General features: G+C 36.8%; 1 protein-coding gene across 11 annotated transcripts in view; it reads right to left on the bottom strand.

The window, feature by feature from the left end:
• The window catches only part of git1 (G protein-coupled receptor kinase interacting ArfGAP 1), a 161,690-nt gene that overhangs the window by 16,860 nt on the left and 131,007 nt on the right, over nucleotides 1-13,823 (bottom strand). For 6 of the 11 annotated variants that reach the window (XM_052035342.1, XM_052035343.1, XM_052035337.1 and 3 more), the window contains 4 exons: nucleotides 12,828-12,939; nucleotides 10,029-10,180; nucleotides 5,350-5,502; nucleotides 681-899 (listed from right to left, as the gene is read on the bottom strand). In XM_052035342.1, coding sequence (XP_051891302.1) covers nucleotides 681-899; nucleotides 5,350-5,502; nucleotides 10,029-10,180; nucleotides 12,828-12,939 — 636 coding nt within the window. The remainder of the gene's footprint in view (nucleotides 1-680; nucleotides 900-5,349; nucleotides 5,503-10,028; nucleotides 10,181-12,827; nucleotides 12,940-13,823) is intronic. The other 5 variants (XM_052035348.1, XM_052035347.1, XM_052035346.1 and 2 more) reach the window with 2 other exon arrangements.

Below are 13,823 nucleotides of genomic sequence, written 5' to 3' on the forward strand. Positions count from 1 at the left end.
AACAATCTTTTTCTAAAGATAAAGCAATTTGACTCCTTTCCTGCCACCCACCTCATCACCCACTACAAATATTTGTGTGCTTACAGTATCCAGCTGCTTTAGTGCAAATTTTGTTCTCTCTTCTCACTGACTGGACCAGAACTGCCAATGACCAACTCTCACATCTACTCCTTTGGACTCCATTAGATTTCATTCCAGTTTCCAAATGGAATAGAAACAATATAGATTTTCATGTTAAGCCCACAATGAAGCTTTATAGCTACTGGATTTTGCCCATTTCCCAACTTTAGCGCATTTATTCTTCTCCTAGCTGATCCAGGAAAAAGGGAAAGTTAATTCAAGGATTAGTTGGAACCTATAATTACATTCATCTCTATCTCAATGGGCCAACACAGCACGAGGTAATCTTAAATTTGATAAAGTAGCTAAACTTACTTAACTGAAAAATAATAATTTAATTTTTATCAGTTAATCTATCATTTAGCCAAGTTGAGACATTTAAATATATAGTTAAGTTGATTTAGAGGGCAAGGGAGTTGCTGCCTTCCTGTTTTTACAAGATATTATCCATAAACTAAACAAATCTTAGCTTAGTTGGCAATGATTAAGCACTGATAAGTTAGTAAAGGTCAATATGCTTTAGGTATGAAATTAAATCCATTTTGCAAGCATAAACTCACACTGCAGTCCAAAGGCTGAAGTCTTGTGACAATATCATCGGTAGTTTGTCCAAAAGATTTCTGCCCAGATCTGGTTTCATACATGGAAACAGCTTGCCGATCGCGTCTATTTGTGCTTGTATGGGGGGCAAGCTCCTGGCGGTCACTGGCAGCTGATGATGGATGCAGACTAGGAGTTTGTTGCTTCATTTGTGCATTCTCTGTCTGCAGTTTGTTAATCTGACATATAATGAAAGAAATCCACAACATCTTAAAAATAGTAATTTAATATCTATTCAGGTCCCACCTTCATTCAGTTATTGCATAATTTAAACATTTCTTTTGTTAAAAATTTGACAGTGATGTGTAATATAGAAAAGTGCAGAGGACTAAGATTCAGTACTTTTGCCATGACTACAGTATGTTATCTTATATTCTCACAGTTAGAAATCAGTGTTTATTAAATATTAGTATGGTTGTGTACAAAAATGTATTTCTTAACCATTTATATTTCTCCAGTTCAATAGCCAAACAAGTTAGGGTTGCCCCAAACCATATGAAACATTGGGTAAAGCAGAAATGTCAAAGGTGCCAGTGCAAACACTCATGGAAGTTTGGACACATTTATATCCTCAGTTTCTCTCAATGGCAATTTGATTAGGATAGCCAATCACTATAGACAAACAATTAAATAAAATTGGTCATTGTTGCCAACTTTAATATTTGCTGATTCCAGAGTAATTTTGAGAGATGACATCAAGGAAAACCTAAGTTAATACACACACGTTGACCATTGGTCCACATCTCTTTAGTTATAAACTTAACATTAAGTCCCCAATTCTTGTGCACTGCATTTTGCACCTTCCTCTTTTCCCCATTTATGTACCCTTTTAGAAACCACTTTTATTCTGTTGTATCATGATTATTTTGGATGTATAAACTAAAAATAAAATTGGAATGCTATGTGGACAGGAAAAGAATAAATTCTTAGAACTGAAATCTGATAGACTTAATATTCAAATCTATTTATAATGGCTAGTTACAGGAGTCATACTCGGGTTAAATGTTCATGGTATCTGCTTATTTGCAAGTTACTCATTTTCTGCTGACTCTCCAACTATTGAAAAAAATAAGACAGTAAACCTGTTTGCAGTGGTGGAAATCTGGATGTTGGATAAAATGGATGGCCTAATAGAAACAAATAAGTGCAAAACAAGGCCAAATTTAATCCCAGGTTACTAACACAAGCAGCATAAGACTTCCTGCCTTCTGTAATTCTTGACCGAGGAGATAGGACAAATATTTTGTTAAACCTGGAGGTTATGTAACCTAATTCTTCAAAGTCAACATTAACTGTGAGGAATGCTTCGAAAGTCCATGTACCGCAGCAATCCACTTCAACAACAGAAGCTTTTGTTTAATCATTCAGCTCAGATATTGCAGGAAAAAGTCGGCAAAAGTATTTATTTAACTTCTTTAGGATATATGTGCACACAGAAGCACAGAAATTCCAAAGCTGCAATCAAATTGGTAGATGCTGTTTTGCTGTGTTTTGTCTCCACACCCCTCTTGACAGAAGCTCCTCAATGCTTAGTGAGAAATCTGCTAATGAAGCATCGTTTGTCAATGGAGAGGAATGGCTGTGAGGGACAGAGGTGAGTATTGTGAAGTTGGATCTAGTTTTTAAATTACTTGAGTGTTTTTAAATTATTTTTAATTGTTTTAGGCTTTTTACATGTCTTTTAGGATTTTTAAAGATTAAGCATTTTTTAGAAAGTTGAACAGTTTATGCATTTCTGAAACATTAATTTTCAGTCATTGATAGTTCTGGCCTTCGAAGGGTGTGGCTTAACTGGCTATCAGGTTTTTTTTAAAGCCTGTTTGTGGACATGTTCTCTCCTTGGCCCCCCACAACCAATATCATCCAAATAGATTTTTTGCTGCACAGGCACCATGCTGGCTTTCCTTACAAGTTGTCACTATCCTATTGCCAAAGGCCTCACTTTATTTTGGACAACGATTTCAAGTAAACACAATTAGAACCTCAAAGTCTGGCCCATTACATCATTACTATTAAAAGAAAAACAAAAATGCAAGTTATTCCATAGTGCAGATGGATACTGTACAAATATTTCAATAAATACTGCAACTAACATTTAAAATGACTAACAATGTTCTTGGCAAACATACACATTTATAAACACAAGTCATATTTAAAATCATATTTCAAGGCAGTGACTGGAATTAGTTTAATTATTTATATGGTAAATAAACTGATGGCCAAAATGCTGGCATTGGGTGGTACATGCATCAAACTGCTTTACAAACTCAGTTTGCTTTTAAAAACTCTTCACAATGTAGTGAAAATAGTAAGGGGGATGGCATTATAATAAAAGGACACAGTATGGCATGTACTCAAAGATCCAGTTAGCTGGCAACTTAGGTTTAACATTGTGCTCCTTCCAATCATGGCTGTAAACTACCAACCTACTTATCAAAAAAAATACAGGGAACTGCCCATTAATGGATATTAACTGCCTATTATTGTTGTCAAGTTTCAGTGCCTTATAGAAAATACAGTGCACTCCAGTCTGTTAAGACCAAGTATGCCACCTGGCATTTGTGCAGCTGTGCTTGTTCTTTATAGGAAACAGGAGGTGGTAATAGGTTCTTGCAATTAGATTCTTGCTGGTATGAGAGAGGGGGGAGGATTTTAACACTTTTCAATCATAATTAATTGTACCAAAAGCTAGTAAACACAGAAGCTACAACACAAATAGATTCGCATGTTGATATGTGCCCCAAAACTAGTGTATTATGTAAAACTGAATTATAAAATGAAAACTTCAGGCAACTTCATCTCTGACACCAACTTTCTCAAATCAGAAAGTGGGGAAAATAGTTCACACGCCCTTCACATTTGACCAAACCAGTGCTGCCCCAAGGATTAACCACTTCTGTAAATCTAGCTTCCAGAATTTCCTTCTCAATGCAAGTCAACTACAGGCCACACCCAGATTTTAGTTTCAAACTGGAAGGCCAATTACAAACCAAGACGTGCTGTGTATGGGTTGGAAAATTGGCAGCAAGGCGAAAGAAATCAACTACAACAGTACAGAGCCAATATTCCTGTGACTAATAGGCTACAGCAATGCTGTTATTTTTACCTTTAATGGCAAAGCACAAGTGCCAACATTTTTCTCCACCATTAACTTTACCTGTGGCAGAGCTCCAAACTTTGTGTACTTGTTTTGGAAAAGGCCTGGCTCGTGGAATGGATTTAATTAAGAAAAGTAGCTAAGGTTTTCCTACTGATACTCTAACATAACCGAGGAGCTTAAGCTATCAAACCATTAATTTTCTTGCTTCTTAGTGAAAAGCAATAAGTAAAAAAACAATTTTGCAAACTGGCCTCACAGCACAGACTATAATTGTTTATGGTACAGAATGTTCATAACGATGAGGAATGCTGACAAAACTGGAAAAGGCCAAACTTTGTTGGCTCTGTAATATCTGCTTCAGCTTCACATTAAGCACTGCATGTCAAGATCAAACACTGCAAAAGCTGTAAACAAAAATGGACCAAATACTGTCAAAGGGAAGACTTCCTAAGGTCTAACAGCATGCAGCGGCTATAAATTTAAAAGGCTCATCTGCAATTTAGCTGACATGACTAGATGGCAGAATAAAACCCTAAACAGATGGGATTAACCAGTACAGGGACAGGGAGTGCGCGCTATTAGGGAAGGATCGGTGGGGGGGGGGGTGCTGGGAGTAAAGAAGAAAGGAATAATCTAGTGAATATTTAAGTAGATCATAGGAATCAAAGAAACAATAATAATTACAGATGCCTGCAGTACCAAGCATCATTTATTCACGCTCAAAGCGCTTGGTGCAGTTTTTCATTCTCATCAACTCAAGGATGGCAACAGCTGCACTTTTATTTACAAATCCAGCTCATTGGAACACTAACTTGACCAATTATGGACCCAGTAGCAATAAGGTGCAAATGCATTGCCCAGAATGGGCATCAGAACCAGAATGGTAGGTCATGTGACCCAGGCAAAGTGAGCACAAGATACAGATACTGCAGCCTGGTTTGGAGGTGAAGATGTAATGGCCTTGTTTACTGAAACAATCAGCTTTGCGTGGCTTTGATGCAAAACAAGGGAGGGGCAATGTAATTGCAGTAATCAGCCAGGTATGAGTAGTTGGATAAAATACATAAAGCCAAATCAAATTTAATGTGGACAAGCTGCAAACACTGGATGGAGAACTAACATACATACAGTATACATACTCAATGAAGGATATTGAAATAGACCTTCTGTTTCAGATCTGAGTCATATTAGCTTTGATGCCATATATCTAATCGATGAGGACCAGTAATCAACTAAACCAAATGACTACACATGGTTCTAAATCAAATAGATGAACCTGACATACACCTGAAATATTTACTTTTGAAATCATTCTTCTTATCCAGATTGCAAACGATCTCATGAACTTTTCAAAAATAACAACTTGCCCTTCAATATATCCAGAAACGATGAAATCAAACATGTTCTTGAGACAGCAAATTTAACAGTTTTTTTATTGGCCATTTTAAAATTTTCTGATATATTTACTCTCAATAATAATAAAAAATGCAACCTTTCTGCTACTAGAATCCTAATTAATTTCCACTCACCTGCAGCTGAAGTCTGCGCAGTTCTTCACTTAAGTTATTATTTACTTTCATTAGTTGTTGAACCTTGGCCTCGGATGCAGCCAAAGCTTTCTTCACCTCCAAATACTCCTGCAGTGTTATGGGACCATCTGACAAGTCAGATGAATCCATGCTCTAGAGATTTAAAAGGAAATTTTTTTTTGTAGAAAAAAATGAACAACCATTTTACCCAAGTAATGAACCAAGGCTGTAAAAGTACCAAATCTAATGCTGTAGCTGCCATTTGCACCACATTAACAATGACTGAAAGAAAAACCACCTGTCATTACACGTCTCCCACTTGTGTTCATTTTTTGCTTCCTTTCTTTTCCGTCTTCCTTCTAGTCAAAGGAAGCATGGTTCCCTCCATTTTTATCCATCAGTTTCATGAAGGATCTCTTTACATTTGATTAATCACACAGGAATAGCTGTATTTTATGGGTGCAAATTTTTGAACTAACAAATTAAGGGTGGTGCAGGGTTGGGGAGTTGGTCCTTCCTGTAAAGGAATTGCAAACATGTGGCCTAGAGTTAATGGCTTACAATTTGGTTGTTGACTAAAGGCCACTATTTGAGTTGAGCTGTAGAAAGAGGGCCAAATAGAATTGTGGGGGTGGGTGATAAAAGGCGGCTCAGAAAAGATGCTTTTTATTTTATAGGGAATAAAATACAGATGGTCTGAAAGTGTGACAATGATGGCCAACAGTAGATTGTCGAAGAGGTTTATTCTCCCCTCATATTTGGATACAATTGCTGTGACAATTCCTCTTCCATATTAAACTCTTTGCTGAAAGAGTGGTGAATCTTTGGAATTCTCTACTCCGGGGGCTGTGGAGGTTCAGTAAAAGATCAATATAATTTTTTGGATATTAGACAACTCAAGGAATATGGGGATAGAATTTTTTAAAAAATGCTGAGGTAGAAGGTCAGCCATGATCTTGTTGGCACAACAAGCAAGAGGGGTAAATGGTGCACTCTTACTCCTATTTTCTTTGTAAACTTATCTTTTTCTGAGGTGTTGAAAGAATATATTGATAATTCTCACAGCTTAAAATTTCAAACACCCATCAAAACTTGATCTTGAGTTTTTTTTCCCTCATATTCAACAAAGGTCAATATCACTATTTACAAAGCTTGGTGCATTTACTTTTTTGAGTTAAAATTATTTCTTCCAAATTTCCTCCTCATGAGTTAGTATGAATCTTAATAGGTCAAAATGTACTCTCAAGCTGAGAAATGCTAGGGTGAATGAATTCAAAAGTAGGAAGGTTAAGCTGGTGTCATATAGGACATTGGTGAGAGCACCTCTGGAATATTATTTTCCCTTTGGTCCCTTTGTTTAAGGAAGGATGTTAATGTTGTGTTTGAGACAGATCAGAGAAGATTTACTTGATTAATAGCTAGAATGGGTTTGTCTTATGAGAGAAGGTTGGACAGGCTATGCTTGTACCATTGAAACTGAAAAGAATGAGAGGGGTGTGAGTGAAACAGAAAAGAACCTGAAAGATCTTGACAGGGTGCATGTGGTAAGAATCCAGAACCAGGGGTCACTTTTTTTTTGAAAAAAAGGGTCAACCATTTATGATAGAAATGAGACAATTTTCTCTTCCAAAGACTTGGCACCCCTAGATTCACTTCCTCAAAGGACAATGGAAGCAGAGCAACAAGGTGAAAAGTTAGACACAAGAGACTACAGATGCTGGAATCTGGAGCAACACACCAAGGTGAAAAGTTGTCCCAGGTAGACAGTATTGCAGAGTTAAGGTTGCAGTCAGGTCAGTTAATGATATCATTAAATGGCACAGAAGGCTTCAGGGGGCAGGAGGGCTACTCATGCTAACTCTTACATTTGTATGTAAATAACAGTCAAAATTTTTTAAACTCTAATTCCCAATGATCAGGATTGATAATATAACCTTCAAAGCATTAATATTATTTGGACAACATCAAGCAATCCTTGATAAAATTACTTAGTAAAAAAGTTTTAAATAGCATCACCTGCTCATAGTTTAAACTTGTGACATAACCACTCCACCTCCCCGATACCTCACAAATAGGATTTTCAATGTTGGACTATTATCTGGTATTTATCATGTGTATACAAGTTTGGAAAATTGAAACCCTCCCTTTTACTTTTGTTGTTGTTGAGCACAGATCAAAAATACTAACAGAACAATAACACAGCATATTAGAACTCTCAAAATCTCTATAAATTAGCATGCATTAGAGACAAGCTCTCTCTTTTAAGTCATTCAGGATCATAAAAGAATTGGGGACAATCTCAATTCAGTTCAGCGTCATTGAAAACCTAACAAGCATCTGAATAGCACAACAATAATCTAAAAGCTACCATTATCTTTTTATTCCGAATGAAAAAATATCTAAATAGGCACATCTGTGACAGTTAAAAATGCATTGAAATCGTCTAGGCTCCTGATCATTTGTGGCAAGTGTTACCTAACGACTAAAAATGCACCACAACATTTAAATGGTACATTTACAAAATTCTTGCAAACACAATATAGGGACAGTGAAAGCTGTTTTGCTTCTGTTCCTTAATTGCCAATTTAGGTCTTGGTTTCATAGATAAGGAAAACACCTTTTTAAAAAAATGCTTGGATAAGACCTAAACTAGTCTTCTGTGATTAGCAAGCTTAATGGCATTTCTTGACTTGTAGCAGAAATATGGTGCAATATGTATGCACTCTATTTTGGGATCAATTTGAAAACTTAAGTTCCTGTCATGGCACATTTATATTTCTGATCTACTGTATTTGCACTGGAGCACAGAGAAAAGATAGTGAACAGATTGTAGCAGTGCTGAAAGCAGCAACTCTTCTGGCTGACAAGAAGGGTTGAGGATGACAAATGGAATTGGGGAAAACATCTTATGGATAAGCAAATTATGCTAATAGTTTTCATGTAAAAACAGGATAATTTTTTCCAAAGTATCTATTAATCAACAAAACTAACATTTGGAAATTTGAGGCAAAGTAAAAGAAAATAAAGCAAAACATTGCCAATGCTGAGAATCAACCTGCTTACTTGCCTTCACCCACTACTCAAAGTGCAGCAATTTTAGAGGAACCAGCCAGCAGAACTTGATTGTTACTGAAGTTAAAGTCTGTAAAATTTAAGCACTGGCTGTACTTGTGATAGAAACAGTAAATCCAAATTTGACCTGAATGGATCCATTGATGTTTTCCTTAGATACTCTAGATCAAAAGGTTTGAGGCAATGAGTAGTTGAAAATAGTTCATATCAATTGTATGAAAAGAAAACAAAATTCCAGCTGGTCTCTACAAAAACTTCTATGACCAATGCAGATTTAATTGTGCATTAAAGACATTTGAGAAAAAAACTGGCCTGTTCCCATAAACTTGAAAATATAAGTAGTTACGCAAAATATGTGCACTAATACAAGAGATTTTTTGAACCCATGCAGGACCAAAACAGACTGAAAATTAAGTCACAGCATGAACTATTTTATTATATCAACATAAAGTCACTTAAGCCACATTAGTTTGCCCTTGTTTAACGCCTACATAAACAAATATGTGGAGCGCCAATACTTCAGTGGTTAGAATATAAACAAAAACAGATGGCCATTCATTTCCTTAAATACTACTTTCCTGCACCAACCTCAAATATTTATTCACTTTTCAGATCTGGGCATCACTCACATATGTTGATTCCCTTAATATCTAAAAGTCTATTGATCTCCCTTGAATACACTAAGCGATTGCACCACTGTGACAGACTTGGGTAGAGAATTCCAAGGATTCACTGCCTCTGGGTAAAAAAAAGTCTGCTCATCTTGTCCACAGCGGTCAACCCTTTATTTTGAGACAGTGGACTTCTGTTATAGATTCCACAGCCAGATGAAACATTATCCTTGCATTTATCTTGTGAAGCCTTGTAAGAATTTTGTATGTTTCAATAAAATCACCTCTCGATTTTCTAAATTTGGGATCATAGGTTTAGTCGCTCTTCGCGTCACAAACCCACCAACCCTGGATTCAATCTTTTGACCCTTTAATTGCACTGTCACAATATCCTTTGTACAGTAGAAACTAACACCATCCAATGTTGTGAAAAAGTACTTCTAGATTTCATGAAACTTCTTGATCAATAATAATAAAAATTTAAATTCATGACAAGGAAATGATGAGGCTACAAAAATTATGAACGAAATCACTTGTCAAGCCTTGACCCATAAATTCCATAAGGACACAACAGCCATATTTGTTTTACTACTTGATCACCTATCATAATCTCCCAACAATCCAAGTTTTTGCGTTTCAAGATCACACAGCGACATAAAACAGAGTGGTTTTAGTGAGGTAATTTACACTGGAAAGGCATAAATTTACACTGATTCCCTCAAACATGATCTTCTCTCAACTGTATGGTTGTGGAACAAGAGGAAATATTGAGAGACCCGTCACTTCAAAACAGCTGCATGAGCAAAGATCCTACTGGAAATGCTCATCCTACTGGAAAAAGCCGAACAAAGAAAGCCACTTAAAACAGAACCAACTTTAAAAATGCTACAATTGTTCCAAAATAAATAAATATTTAAAAGGCTATTGTTAAAGCAAAGTTGTCCATCAACTTCTGATTGAAAACCAAACTCCTAATCCCAGATTTTCACTGCTCACCTTAGCTCTGTTGTTTCTCGATGAGGATGCGTTTCGGTGTAACTCAGCGTCTGTGTCTTCATCCGAAGCTACACTATCATAATCATGCTGATCATCACCAAAATCACTGTCAGGACGGTCATTTTGGTTCCGTAGAAGATAATCTATAGTTTCTTAATGAAAAAAAAACTTTCACTTGACATTACAACTAATTTTACTTGTTTAAAGGAGTAAGATAATAACCACCTACAGGACGCAAACATGAAAAGTTGGCATCATTCTACTGAAAGTGCTGAGCCAATACTACCCATGGGGAGAATAAATCCATCAGTATGCCCACTCCAGTCTTGTTCTTCCAAGCAACCCATTTACACAGGTTGAACAAAATGTCAGTACACCACATCTGACGGATTGTCTTGGTGAGTCTTAAATATAGTGTGCAAGACACTGATAGTTGCTCACAGGCCTCTGAAGAGATTAAACAAAATAACTTAACAGGAGAAAAAATTTTAAGTCTGGCCAGAACTTACAGCTGTATTTAAACAAAACCATAGACATGTTAATGTAAAGCTTTTTTGCCAGAAAAATCTTTTCCCACACAGGGAAAACACGTAATAACATTTGAACAGTGTGCAAAAGAGCAAATGTTAGAAAAGAAAGCCATATTAAAATATTTAAATTACAAACACCATTAAAAATTGGCAAAAAGAATCAGAAATCAATGATATTGGATCAAAACCAATAAATCAGTTTTCACAGGCATTCAAAAGGTCTTTGATTCATAATCATGCCATCCCATTTCTCTCAAAACCTTTGAATCTCAATAATTTTCATGTTACAAAATTGAAGGAAGGCCAACATTTTGCAGTGGTCTGGAGGAAGAGCTATTTTCAGTACAACTATTTTCCTCAGCAGTTAAAAAATCTTCAAAAGCACATTTCTCCACTTTCTTTAAAGACACCAATAGCACACATCCTATTCTCACGGTGTGATAAGGGTGCATTTATTCAGTGATGGACTGCATTCCTGAACTCCGACAGTTCTTAAGCCGATGGTGCATCAAAATTATATTAGGTGAAGCATTGCAGGATTTAGGTCCAGCAAAAGTGAAAAAGCAATGACATGGGTACTTAAGAACAGTGATAAGGGTACTTAAAAACAATTGAATTAACGTGAAGATCCTGTGGATTGCATATATTTAAGTCAATGAGCTGGTGGTGGAGGGTTGACTTTTAAGACTAATTAGTGGATGGGTGGCATTGATTAAGCATACCACGGTGGCCTGGGTGACTATCTTTTGAGTGTTCTGCTGCATCTATTGAGAGAATTAGAGAGCATTTCAACACTTACTTGATTTATGACATGTGCAGAAGCTTTTGAGGGCTTGAGGTAAATTCTCAGTTCAGATTTGGCTCTTTGTGACATAAATATATGAAATTCACAGGATCTTTTGCAACACCTAACTACCATTCTTTCAAAACATCTCAAAACCCTATTTCCAAACCATGGCTTCTGCCAAAGAACAAAAGCAGTAAAGACACGAGTATTTTGTTCCTCTCCAAACTGCACCCTGTTCTTGATTGGACATGTATCATTAGTCACGCACTTTCACTGGACTCAAATCATGGAATGCTCTTAATAAAGCATTATTGGAAACCTAGGCTCTACTTTGTCAATGTTTATCAAGTTTCTGTTTAATGCCAACCACCGACCACCCAGCTCAACCAACTTCCAAGATGCTGAAGGTGGAGTTTTTCTCTTATTGAGAAAGATGGATTACTGAGGATAACACCAGTCATGGCAACAAGGTGGACATCACAAATTGCTCAATAAACTTCAGCTTTAAGAGAGTCAGCTGGAGAGGAGTGGAAAGGTGGCAAGTATATATGTGTGTTTCATGTTTAAGGTGTTGGTGGAGGTGTGTGGTGTGATAGGCGAGAAGGAAACCCACAAATCAGGATCTCTTACTACACCTTTGCTTACTGACACAATGCATGAGGAGAACACATTCATAACAGGATGAGTAAAGCAGATTGTCCCAGACACCAAATTTCCCTGCCTGCACTTAAAACAGACATCAAAAGGAACAGACTGAAACAATGATATGTGCAGTCATATTAATGTTTGTTGGTCTTGCAGAATCTGTGAATTTTGCTGGTGTATTAAATGCTACGTTCTCTGAATGTTGATTGCGATACAATTAAGAACACCAGCCATTGCTTTATGGGGAGACCAGGATCATCATCAGGGTGCTTATATATGCTCCTATACATCTGATTTAAAGCTGGGCTTTCTATGGTCAAGCAAAATACTATCCATTCATTTTGAGGTGGTGGCAAAAATTAAGCTAGAATTAAAGAGCTAGAATTAAATTGTTGAGCTAGAATTAAATAGACTGGGCTAGAATTAAAAACCCTTAAATTGTTTATTTTGCATTAACTTACAGAATCAACTTCACCTTGGCTCATAAGTGTAAAATATTTTTAAAAATTATCAAACTTCCATATTTGTACCTAAAGCTCATGTTAATTCTACTAGATTGGGATGTGATGAGAATGCTGTGTGACCACTAGGGGGTTCCTGGGCTGCTCATCCACTAATCTACCAATGTTCCCTGACGTCACCCATAAATGATATACAAGAGATTGGAATAGATAATAAGAGTCTTACTGCACCGCAATGCATTAAAATATCTGAATTGATTTTAAAATTATACAGTAGGCAATAAAATCTATAAATCTGAATAAATATTTCAAAATACCCAAACTGCAGCAGAAATACCAAACTACACAGCTTTAAAGTACTTAAAAAGCTACTTACCCGTCGGACTACCTAGCGTCTTTCCATGCTGCCTTCTCTTTGCGTCACTAAGAATGTCAATAATCAGGGTTGCAAACTCCCGGGCATTAAACCTAGCGAGTTTTTGTCGTCCCTAAAAAGAATAATGTTGAAAATTATGAATTTAATCAATGGTTAACTGTGAGGTTAACCTCAAAGAAGCTTTCTTCGGAAGCTTTCTTCCCTACGAATGTTTTTTCTTGTCCCTTGTCTGGCCGCAGTCTGCTGACCCACTTTCAAATAGTTTTTAAACCACACAGCCAAAGGAACCAATGATCACAGGGATCACTTGAACTCAGCTGGGGAAATATGCAAGGCGTGCCAACAACTGAGCCAATCAAAAGCCACTGAACTTTGAGATTTCAAAGCAGGGAAAAAATATTAAAAATTCAACAGAGACCACAGAACATGCCAAGGAATAAACTGCTCATTGTTAAAAATATATCAGACTTTCCCTCATTTACGGTATACTAGCATAAACAGGGATGCAGTCTGAAAAGGGGTATGCAGAGCCACTCTAATCCTTTACAGGTTTTGCCGACCTGCTGCTTTTCATTATGTTAATTCAGATCAAAACAGCAATGAGGCTGTTTTTCTCCTTGCATCATTTAAAAAAAATGACCTCAGTTTTAAAACATTTTTGCAGATAAAAATCATTCTAATGCAATGGCATTTAGTACAATGAACTGCACAGAAGCATGTAAATAAATGCAGAATCTGGTAGGAACATTGTTTAAAAGATTGAGCACGCACATGCACACACGCACATCAATTGGCAAGTAGGAGTACCAATCCCAACCCAATGCAGTCAAATATGTTCATTACTGACAGAGCTGGAGGGGATAATATTCCAGTGCTATCATTTTACTGCAGCTACCAAGCTCTGACAAGGGACAGTGCTCAGCTGACAATTCTAGCTTCTGTTGCCAGCTCACCTCACATGGACTTCAACAATGAGGAGCTGTGAGCAAGCTTGAA

This window comes from Pristis pectinata, chromosome 21 (assembly GCF_009764475.1).
Source record: "Pristis pectinata isolate sPriPec2 chromosome 21, sPriPec2.1.pri, whole genome shotgun sequence".
In the NCBI taxonomy this organism is placed as follows: domain Eukaryota; kingdom Metazoa; phylum Chordata; class Chondrichthyes; order Rhinopristiformes; family Pristidae; genus Pristis; species Pristis pectinata.